The sequence below is a fragment of the Thermobia domestica genome, chromosome 10 (assembly GCF_964235325.1).
Source record: "Thermobia domestica chromosome 10, izTheDome1.hap1.1, whole genome shotgun sequence".
Lineage (NCBI taxonomy): Eukaryota > Metazoa > Arthropoda > Insecta > Zygentoma > Lepismatidae > Thermobia > Thermobia domestica.
Window position 1 is genome coordinate 94,993,928 of NC_137463.1, and position 12,464 is coordinate 95,006,391.

A 12,464-nucleotide genomic window follows, 5' to 3' on the forward strand; every position below is an offset into this window, starting at 1 on the left:
TTTGTATGAGTTTTCTTGTTTTTATTTTTGTACTTCCTTTACTTTGTTTCCTACAGTAATTATAGTTGTGGCAATTTTCGTTTTGTTCCATTTTATAAAGGTAAATACAATACATATAAAAAGTATATGCTACTGAAAAACACTATTGCATAATATTAGTCGACTGTTTAATCTTATACTAATAAATAAATAAAGATATTCTTCTGTCACAACAAAACATTTATTGAATCATCTTTTAAGAACTACTACACACAGTAGAAACAATTATATTTAAGCAAATATTGCCTAGGATATGTTTCACCCAATCAGTGTTTAAGGGAGTATAAAATTTGAGCGGTTCCAATGTTTTAATTTTAGATTGCTGTTATATTCATACGCAACTGCAATAATTTCACACAAAAACTTGTGAATAATTATTTACTTATTTAAGATTCAGTATTTCCAATTTTATGAAACTATTCATGGCACGAGATTATTTTTAAACATAGTTAAAGTTTGTTTCCTTAACTTGCGTTCACATACTTCTTCTGTAAACTATAAGAAATAATACGAAAAGAAGTACATCAAGTATCATGTACCTAAGTATACAAGTACATTACGAGGGTGGATCAAAAAGTAATGCCTTCCTCGCTATAATTTAGTTTCTATTACAGTTACTGAACTATTTATACATGATATTATAGAGGTAATTTTACTCTACTAATGTAGTCTTGTCTTTTTTAGTTCGACTGATTAGAACCATGGATCTGAAACTGAAAGAAAGAGTCGTCATTGAATTTCTGGCAAAAAAGAAAAAAAGATTGTCAACCTAAGGAAATCCGTAATCTCCATGGAGCTAATAATGAACATTAGTAAAGTGTGACGTTGTGTAAAGAAATTTCGAAGCAGAGAAACAGAAATCGAAGATAAACTGAGAAGCGATCGGTCGATATCAGTTACATTATGCAGATCGAGAACGTGCTGATCAACTGATTCAAGGAGACAGGTGTATTACAGTTCAGAATGTTGCTGATGCATTGAACATCTCTTATGGCTCTGCCCAAGGAATAATTGCTGACTTGGGATATCACAAAGTTTATACTAAGTGAGTTCCTGAGCAGTTGAGTGTTGAGAATCGGAGGAAGCAAATGGAAATTTGTAAACAACTCCTGGACACATTTGACGCTGACAATCAAACCTTCTTCAAAAAATGTGGTCACTGGAGATGAGACCTGGGTGTACCTGTATGACCCAGAATAAAGAACAATCCAATGAATGCTGCCAGAGTATAGTTTTCCACGTTCAAAAAATTCAAATCTTCCAGATCAACCCAGAAGGTTATGGTAACAGTATTTTGGGACTCATAGGGGGTTATTCTAGTTGACTTTCTGAACCATCGTACCACAATTGACAGTGAGACCCTTGTAGCCACACTTAAGAAACTTAAATAGACAATAAAAAATTGAAGATATCACTAAAAATATTCACTCTATCAAGCTCTATCACGATAATGCATCCCCAGACACGTCATTTTTCAGAACTCAGGTGATTGCAAAACTGGGTTGTGCCTCATCCACCGTACAGCCCTGAGTTGTCCCTTCTAACTTTTATCTGTTTGGGTCTATAAAGGAAAACCTACATGGCTTCAGATTCAATGACTTGGATGAAGTTAAAACAGCTTTAAAATCATAAGTCAAGAAGCAAACAAGCAAATCCCTGAATTTTTCCAAAAAGGTCTTGATCCCTGGGTTCGATGATGGCGCAAATTTGTTCCAAATCATAGAGACTATGTTGAAAGGGAGTTTTCTGTAGAGGACAGCTTAGGCTATGATCAGTAATACACTTTACTGTTATATCTTCACAAATACATTTTTATACCATAGGAGGTATTACTTTTCGATCCACCCTCGTATTTTCATAAAGTTCAAATTCTTATTAAATTCACTTTATGCTTTCGTTGTAGGGATTTGATATCACTCATTATACTATTCCCTCCATTGGAATTATTTCATGATGACTTTTTCACCTTATGATACATATCCCTGAGCCAATAATCACGTATTCCTGATAAATAGGCTTTCAGATAGTCTTCCCAACACAAAGTGGTCAGGTCGAAGTTAAATAAGATTTTATCCACATTATTCAAACGTTGAAATAGAGCAACTGTATCCTCTGTACGAAAGTCCCAATATCGTAATGTAGCAAATCTATTTCTAATAGCTTCAGACCGGAGCTTGTGTTGAAGTTTCACCATACTGAAAAATATGAAATTAAAACCCAATAAATGATTGTGTACAAATGTTAATCACATTATAGAGCTTTCATACAAATGTAATTGTTTTATAAATATGGACAATAACACCTGACAATCTTTCAGATGAAGTAAGAGCACACCATTTTCTAGTAATGAACATCTAATGGTGTATCGTTAATACATAAAGTAATGACAGGTTGTCTAGACAGTAGCGTACATATTTCATCAAGAAGGTTAAGCTCTCAAGATCATACATCGTAGTTTCAGTATTATTGCATATATTACGGTATTCATTTTTCATAATATCTTGTGGAAGAGAGGTTAAATATTGGGGAACTCTTGCGTATACTCCACTGTTTTCTAAACAAAATGTTAGCTTTTATTTGTACCCAGTGATGATTTTAGGGAGGCACGGGGTAATTTTCTCACAGTACTACGAAATTCCCCCCCTGGGGCAAATCTTCAATCATGCTCAATAAGGATTATCAATAATTTCACAATACTATTTTAACCCCTTGCGCATTGACATTCTCACTTCCTCCGGGAGAAATCCTCTAAAATCAACACTGTTCATACCTCACTGTGATTAATTACATTATTTCAGTGGGGAAGTGTACAATTGGCTAATGTGTAAGTAGTTTCTCATTGGATTTTATTATACGTACTTTACTCTACCAGTCTAAACCACAGAGAAGCTTCTCAATGTCGTTTTACATAAGGATATTGACGTTAAAAATGTCAAAATAACAGTGTTGAGCTCAGTTTATACTATTTGCCACCGTTAGAAGAGAGAGATGCAAGAATTGTTAGTAACTGCTACTCGTACCTACACCCTAATTTGCTCGGTCTACGGCCTCGCACTTTTCATATCCCTAATATGTATCTAATCTTCAAGGATTTCGAGATATGGCCATCGTTTTATAACAACGATAACCCTCACTCTTTTTTTTCTTCAATTGTGAGGAAAAGATCAAAATATGCTGAAACATTAATTAATATCTCTCTACTCTTAAAGGATTTCAAGATATGGTCAAGTTATTTTAACAGTTACAATTCCTACCTTTTCTCTTTCCATCTTTATCTTCTCTTCGAAGGGAACGCTGAAACATGGCTTTAATTATTTTAAAATTAAAAGCCTACACACTAATTTTCATGCCTCTATCCTTAAGAGATTACGAGATAAAGCTATCTTATTTTAATAATTGTAATCCTCACTCATTTTTCGCCTCTCTTATGGCCGCGATGGCTCAATGGTAGAGCGTTCACTTCTGTTGCATGGGGTCCTTGGTTCGATCCCAGCTCGCGCCAAGTGAACTTTGTGGTGAACAAACACCGTGTGTGGGGGTTTTATCGGAGCTTCCATTTCTTCCCACTTTCTTCATTCCACCATTTCTCATCACCGTCTCCTTTAGCCTAGCCGGCATTATCGTGGGACGTAAAACTTAAAGGTTTTATTTTCTCTTTTTTTCTTCTCACTCTTTCCCTCCCTTGTAGGAAGAGGAAAAAATGAAAGAGTATCGAGACGAGACGAGACAACCTTATTTCTCGTCTCGCCTAGCCCCATGGGGGCACTAGTTATTGTAGGACTATGAGTATAATAAATAACAATTTTTTGTATAAACAAAATAAGTACTATCACTTATTGTTGGCAACGAATGATATTGTTAGCGCCCCAAAAGTTATTTTTTTCTTGATTTTATCGAAGTCTACTCATGAGAATTCACCTTCCAGCGGTCTCAGTTTGCTGAACTCAATGTCGTCTATGAACTGATATATGTTTTATTTTTCCACAATATTGTACTTAAAGAATTAAAGTTTTAGAGTCACTAAAATTTTTGGGCTATATCTTATTAACTATAAGGTGTAATGTTGTCTTACTAGTGTCATAGCAATTCTAAACAAGATCTCTTATAATTGTCTTTTTATGTTCTTACACAGACTTTTGAAATTATCAATTAGGTTAATGTTTAGCATAAGGGCTCCAGCAATTATTTCTAAAAAAAATGTTACAATTTCGGTAATTTCTGTTCACATTAGGTTAGTTTAGGAGAGTTTGGGTTAGTTTAGGTTAGTTTATATTAGATTATGTTAGTGTAGGTGTTCAGCATAATTCCCCCCCCCCAAAAAAAGATAGAATTTCGCTTATTCCTGCTTATATTAAGTTAGTTTATGATAGTTCAGGTAGGCTTAGGTTAGGTTAGATTTGGTTACGTTATGTTAGGTCTAAGTACTTGGACAATCCTTTTCTCCTGTAAATTTTGTGTTTTTTACTGCTTCTGGACCCCTTCTGCTATATATAACCCATCAATTATAAACTAAAGGCAACGTGACAGTAATGAGATCTTGAACAGGATCAGTTGTATCTTCAAATAAGAAACATTTAAATGTCTTAACTTACCTTGTTTTTTTTCCTCGAAAATATGAGACTAAATCCATCATATAAGCAGGAAGAAGTTGGAGAATAAAATGCGCAATGTAGTAAATAACAATATTAGTTGTCATAAATCCGTATATGTATCTCTCTGTCGGAGTATCAGGGTCAAGTTGATGTTTGGACAAATATGCAGTCGTAAGGCGTCTACAATGTCCCCAAGTTAAATAGTTTGTTGGGTGTTGAGCGAAATTATACACTGACAGAGATTTCGAACTGAAATTGAACAAATGAAAGTATAAACATAAACAAAAGATAATGTAAACTGCCTATTTGATTTTTTTAATGTAGACTATAAATAATTCTGGCAGCAAGAATGCTGTCAAAATTGAATAATACATAAGTATTTCGAATATTGGGATAAAATAATTGTTTGAGTAATGAGCAACTGTTCGAATATATTCCAATGAACCAGTAACTGGTCAAGTAATAATTCGAATAAACGTACTCGAATAACACGAATAACTAATAATCCAACAATTTTATCAAATTAAAATGTTAATAACTACTGGGAGTCACTAAGACAATACACAGACTATCGCTTTCAACCATACTCGGAGAAGTTATTTGTTTGGTTATTACTATAATAAAATCAGTTTTTTGTTTATGCGCATGTAATACTCGTATATTCCTTTTTTACTGAATTGCGCGGGAGGTATTCGTATATATAATAAAACGGAGCTTATTTTTAAAGTGTTCCTCGTATATATATATATATATATATATATATATATATATATATATATATATATATATATATAAATGAAGGATATTTTATAATAATAATAATATGTAGTTTATAATAATTTTATGACAATAAAAAACTATTAAAAATTTCAAGTATATTGTATTTGAATTGTTGATTTGATAAACGTCATAAGTCAATAATGTCAATGATGCCGTAAGTCAGTGATTTGTGACGTTTCTCAACTCAGAGACACTTGCTGCAGCTCGATATTGCACTAACTATTATCATGACTTCTAACATATCACAACCCAACTGTGTAGCTACCTTTAAATCTTCAAAACTGCATGTAAACGCATTTTCGGCATATGGCTGACTTACGATGTTTCTCAAATCAGCGATTCGTTTTTACATTCTGCATACCTTCAGCTACGCTTCAACGAAATTCCCGTTGACGATGAAACATGTCTTATCGATAGACAAGATGTTGCAGACCCCGTGCCATAAAACTTTTCCACCTGAGAGGCCAATGCATCCGACAAAATTTTCTAGAGAACAGATCGTTAAACTTGTCTAAAATCCTTTGATAGCATGGAAATGGTGAATCGTTTCATAAATCTTGATATTTACCGCATGCACAAGAGATCGTTAGTAATTGAAGAGTGCCGGCCCGCTTATGGTTCATCATGAACATTTTCCTGCCCTTCTATAAACAGTCTCACCCACTCAGAACTTTGCTAACACTTTTGTAGATTGCATCATATACATACAGACTTGGCGATGAATTTCTGCCGGTGTCACATTTCTCGCAGTCAGGAATCATATTAGAGATTTTATTTCGCAGTCGGCGGTCCGCTTTATTCTTTGAGCTCTTCCATCACACACCACAAAACTCACACGTTGGTGATGCTATTCTAAATAGTGTCTATTTATACTCAAAAGATGCCGGGAGACACTGCACATGCACAAAGTTACAAACGCTCGCACTTTACTTACACGGGAGGGTCCCACAAGTCGTCGGTAAAATCTCATTGCCGCATAGCACATCTGATAGAGCATCATGAGAAATGAACATGAGCAAAATTTAAGCTGCTATGGACCAGAAGGATACGAGCTAGGGGGTTCAAAATTTCCATATCCAAAAAATTATATCATGGAATTAAGTACGTTTAAAGTAAATAGCTTGAAAACCGTTAAAGTAATCAAAACAAAAGTTGCACAATATAATGATAACAAAATGTCCTATCGAAAACCACAACCATTGTTGCCATAGGTGAAGCAGTGTTGTCACTCAGCGTAAAAATATTTTATTTGAAATAGCACCATATACAAGTGTGCATAGATTTAAAATGCAGTATTATCACTAAACATAACAGTGAAGTGTAGTGGTACAGTGTTGCACACTATTGGAGCTACGTGTGCTGAAAATGTACAATAGAGAAGTCTGATATGTGGTTACAAATGCTAATAAAGGAATGCATTATAAACAAGTAAGGATTTTGCATTATACTTCTGTAGCCCCGATAAATAAGCAGACAACTCGCGAAAACAAAATGATACACACGAGGAAAGAAATACTGTTTTCTAATTCTGTAAACTGGTTCTCGATTATCTTATCAATATTTTGATTGGAAGAGTAATTTCATGGTTTCTGTCTTTCGTGTTAAGTGACATATTATTACATTTCCTTTCCTACATTTCCATATGATTATGTTTGTACACTGCAATATTACCCCATTAACATTGGAAATATTTTATTACTACCTCGTGTCGATTTTAGTCGGCCAGGATAGCCGTGTGGTCTAGAAGGCTAAACAACCGACATATTAGGCATCGGGGGTTCCAGTCCCGCCTCGAATATATTTTGTTGTACTTTTCACCTTACATTTCATTATTATCTTCCTCTTTCATAGTGATTCAGATCCCACTTTACACTCCTATATAGCTTCGAAGCTGACACAGGAGGTAAAAATGACATCACTCAATTTCGTTTTTCAAATGCATCAATATTTTGTGACATTGCTGACATTTTGCTATGTTATACTATCTGTGTTATGTATTTGAACTAAATTCATAGTATAGACCTATATTCTTTTATTACCATCTGTTGCCACATATCACAATTCTCCACTGTATATTTTCAGCACACGTAACTCTAATAGTGTGCAACACTGTAGGGCCTACCACTATACTTCACTGTTATGTTTAGTGATAATACTGCATTTTAAATCTGTGCGCACTTGTATATGGTGCTATTTCAAATAAAATATTTTATGCTGAGTTGGCAATTCTGTTTATGGTTTTCGATAGGGCATTTTGTTATCATTATATTGTGCAACTTTTGTTTTGATTGCTTTAACGGATTTCAAGCTATTTATGTTAAACGTACTTAATTCCATGATATAATTTTTTGGATATTCAAAGTTTGAAGAACCCTAGCTCGTATCCTTCTGGTCCATAGCAGCTTAAATTTTGCTCATGTTCATTTTTCATGATGCTCTATCAGATGTGCTATGCGGCAATAAGATTTAGCGACAACTTATGGGACCCTCCCGTGTTAGATATTGCCAAACGGACCTTACTTTAAATATGTTAAAAATCATCATCATATGTATTCTGATATTATTGGCAGGTTACTTGCTGCAACAGAGAAGTTTCCATGATCCACGGTCTTCTGCTAACCTCTTCGTCTTCACATACGATTTTTCCGTTCTGATATTGTCCATTAATTGTAATCTCCTTAGCCCATCCCTCTCTTTCCTGCTTCCATACTCTCTAGAACCTCCCTCATGATACAGCTCCTTCTTATTCAATGTCCAAACCAGTTTCTCTTCTTCTTCTTAATCATATCTAAAATTGTTCTTTTCTCCCTTACCATTTTTAACACCCTCTCATTCGTTTTCCGCTCGACCTAGCTAATTCGCTCCATTCTTTTCCACACACACATTTTGAAAACTGCCACTCGTTTTTCAACATTTTTGCGTAATTTCCATCTTTCTGCCCCATACAATACAATACTGCACACGAAGCATTTTATGAGTCTTTTCCTCAACTTTATTCAAGGTTCCACAAAATAGCATTTTCTTCCTCCTAAAGGCTTCTTTCGCCACATATATTCTTTTCAACTTATTTCATTTAATTTCTGTTCATTTAAGGATTAGAATTAGGATTTAGATTACTGGGTTTTCGGCATCTAAGGCCATTTAGCCCGTCATATTTGAGGGATGACATCGCTCGGTGAGCACACTATCCGGGGAAAGGGAAGAATTAAAGGATTGGGAAGGGAAGGAAGCGGCCTGGGACATACCGGTATATGTTAGGTACCACTCTGGCACCCGGCATTTGCCTGGTGTGAATAAGAAAACCCAGGAAAGCCTTATTCAGGGTGTGTGGCCTGAAAAAGCGTTTTACACTTTTTCGACCGAGTGTCCCTACCGGAAATCGAATCCGGGACCGCTCGCACCAAAGGCAAGAGCGCTAGTGACTACGCTACGTGGGGCCACTCTACTCATTTTATTGCCAATGTGTGAATTTAATAATAATAATAATAATAATAATAATAATAATAATAATAATAATAATAATAATACTATACACGATTTGTAGAAATGAAAACTATCGAGACAACTCACGGTCTCGCCTCGTCTTCTCTCAAACATTCAAGATGAGACCGTGTTCACTCTCCATCTTGGATATCGAGTATCGATATTAACCTAAAATATCGAAAGTTTGATCAAAATTCATTTTGTTCCCAACATACATGAAAGATAGTGGAATGATTTCCCAATATTCAAAGTTGGTGGGAGTCACAAACATGTGTGCTGGGAAATTGTATAAATTTAGGGAAGTAATGAGGTGTATAGGTGTATACTCTATAATATTTATCCACATAGGAACAACAGATGGTAAATCTTATACTCATGTAAATGTCAGAAAATTTACATACTCGCGAAACTATTTTCATGAAGGATCATAAGGAATATAACACGTTTTCGTTACTTGGTATAAATGTCAAATTACCGCATAAAGCTTTGGTCATAGCAAAAATAACCACTAATACGAATTCTTACTACTAGTCACTAGAACTCTGTTATACCCTAGGAATGTCATCCTAATCCCCTATACCCTAGGAATGTGTTCGATACCTAATCAAGATGTCTAATCTCTCTTGCACTGGCTCTCGTGCCAGCAAGGACCAAGTGTTGCAATATCCATTTGTGAGCGTAGCACAATATGATACTTACAGAACTAACAAAAGTTTTCACTTTTGGAGAGTAACTTGCTTTTCTTACATCTTCATTTAGGTTTCGGCACTAGCCTCTTTCATTTTATGGTGGATTTTGGCAACATCTCCGGACCATCGAATCTCATCAACAAACTCCATTTAACATCAAGCCACATGGTCGCCAGAAAACGCAGTCCCGAATTGTCATCAGAACACGACGGTTAGGACTCAATACTCCTGTTTCTCCTACTTACGATGACTGTATCACTAAAGGACATCGCATTCGTTCTATATCTTCGGAGCACAAACCTCGCAGGCGGCGAACAAACCTCGGATTTCATGAAACAACGTATTATGCGTATTATCAGACAAATAAGAGTTGCAACAACCATGGATTTGCCATCAACTTCTACCACTACCCAACACCAACACGAACCTATGTATAACTTTTTGTTAACCGAATATGATCAGAAATATGACACAGTTCGCGCAGCTTTCCAGCAATTAGTTAAATATAATTCTCGTCTCGAAATCATTAAAATTGTCAAGACACGAGGTGGTATTAACTTCGTACGCACGAATGTACAAGTGACGACACGCAATGAACATCGTGATGTGATATCCAGTGCGCTGCGTTACATGTGTAATTCATTTCATTTTCTCAAATTTTCTTCCTTCAGCAAAACGTAACATTCACTACCTTGTAATTTGATTTTGTTCTGACCGTGCCCATCACATATTACTAGCATATTTGTACACGTTCCGTTAACTATATGTCTATGTCATTTCATAAACTCCTATACTTCCCATCTCTTACTACGAATGACTTCAAAGTTGAACCTTGCATTTGGGGATAACCTATATACTTCCTGAAAGGGTTTGTCGAGTAAGTTCCAAAGTAAGTTTCAATTCCTTGCCCAGAAGTGAAATCTCCTTCAGGGTTGGAAACATAGAACAACTTGACCTATATATCTTATAAATATCAAAGTACTCCGCATGACTAGTAGATTAAGAATATAATATGCATTAACCAATTATATCCTATATCAAAGTAATAACCTCGAAAAATGATTATTTCACTATAAATATTCTATATTAGTGAACCTCAATATCACGCCGTAGAGTGATCGTGAGACAATGTGAGTTACGAGGCCCTCACGCCGTAAAAACAAAGGCCAAATCCTAGCAGTACCATCTTGCCAGGACAGTGACTCTCACACATAGCCAACAACTAAAGCCGAGCGTCGGCAAACAACATCCAGCCGTAACCTTCTTTCCTCTCATTAAATTGTGGCCTTGTAGTCGCTGGAGTGCTTAAACCCTGAAGGGTGACCAATCGGGGTTATATAGCTACAAAGAAAGAGCTATTCGGATCGAGTAAATAAGCTCAAATTACTATCACCACTAGTTTTCTCTAATTAGTAACTCAAAATCTATTGAACGTTTTTGTAAAGTGTGACCTATCAAACAACTAGTCTAGATGAGCAGTTGACAAACATATAATGAACGTACTGATCTGACAATGTATATAGGTAAAATCGTGGAAAGTATAGAATTTGAAATACATACATCGTATGTGTAACATCTAGCCATAACAATGAGTCACATTAGTTGTGAGATCAAATGAACGGTTGACTGGACATTATGGATATGCTTTTCCCAACTTTATAGGTCCACTAATATAGGATATCTATAGTGAAACAATCATGTTTTTTTTTTGTTCTTTAATATAGGATATAATTGAGTAGTACATATTATATTCTTAATCTACTAGTCATGCGGAGTACTTTAATATTTATAGGATATATAGGTCAAGTTGTTCTATATATTTCCAACCCTGGAGGCGATTTCCCTTCCGAGCAAGGAATTGAAACTTGGTTTGGAACTTACTTGACAAACCCTTTCAGGAATATATTGTAATGATTTTGGTAGAGTCAATAATGGACCGAGATTTATCCCGTTCACCAATTTGTTATAAAAATTTGTTAAATACAAAACGTTTTTGATTACAAAGAGTAAAATAGTGTCTATCTTGTCATATCCAGATGAGAGGAAATAGGTGTTTGCACGGCGCCCCTTCTCTCAAGGCAGTCTCCAAGGCACCTGCCGGTTCAGGTGAGTCTTGAAGGATAGCCCTCTCAGCTCAAGGCAGCTTCGCGAGGCTTGGTTGTAGTAAGGACCCCTAGTCCAGGGCGACCTCCGGAAAGGATAGGTATATCCCTAGTCCAGTGCGACCTGAGGGCGGTGGAGGTGGTTTGATCAGTTGGGCGACTGATGCTGGGTCCCTCGGTGGTCCGCCTTTTATCTGTCCTCTTCGGGTCCTTCCGTGAAGTCCGTCTTCTTTCGGCGATACTCGGTGCCTTTCGTGTCGGCTTTTCTTCTGCTCTGCTGTTTACAATCAATAGCACGTTTTGTGTTGACATGTGCTCTTGTCCTGATGTGGGGATCCTTACAATATAGGTTATCCCCAGATTCAAGGTTCAACTTTGGAGTCATTCCTGGTTAGATCTTTAGTTAGCTTAGATTTCAAGATTCAGAAGGAAGGAAGTATGTATTGCATGCAGAACTCCATATATAAATAGATAAGTATTCGTATTTTAGGTTTACCAATTGAAGGTGAACGTTACCATGGAAGTAGTTAAATTAGGTGAAGCAGTGCAGGTGTAGTTACTAAAGACGTGTAGAATTAGAATAAGTAGTTAGAGTCAATAACAATTCAATGAACAGTGGCAGTAATTGGTGTAATGCGAAATAGTAGTAGTACTAGAAGCCTGTTCAAGTATTCCTTTGATATTAATGGACTTCAAGTTAATTTTGGTTAGATAGTTTCTTGTATATACAATTGATAGATTGAAATTACGTTTAAAATACCAGCTATTATTTAGGTCTG

The 12,464-nt window shown here is 35.8% G+C and overlaps 1 protein-coding gene across 1 annotated transcript; it reads right to left on the bottom strand.

The window, feature by feature from the left end:
• Window positions 1–223: 223 nt before the first annotated feature.
• Window positions 224–6,193, bottom strand: LOC145662034 (fatty acyl-CoA reductase 1-like). The gene is made up of 3 exons (XM_081727368.1): window positions 5,773–6,193; window positions 4,632–4,880; window positions 224–2,234 (listed from the first exon to the last, which is right to left on the bottom strand). Exons 2-3 carry the CDS (start codon window positions 4,733–4,735, stop codon window positions 1,988–1,990), a joined length of 351 nt encoding a protein of 116 aa, XP_081583494.1. The 5' UTR covers window positions 4,736–4,880; window positions 5,773–6,193; the 3' UTR covers window positions 224–1,987.
• Window positions 6,194–12,464: the final 6,271 nt, after the last annotated feature.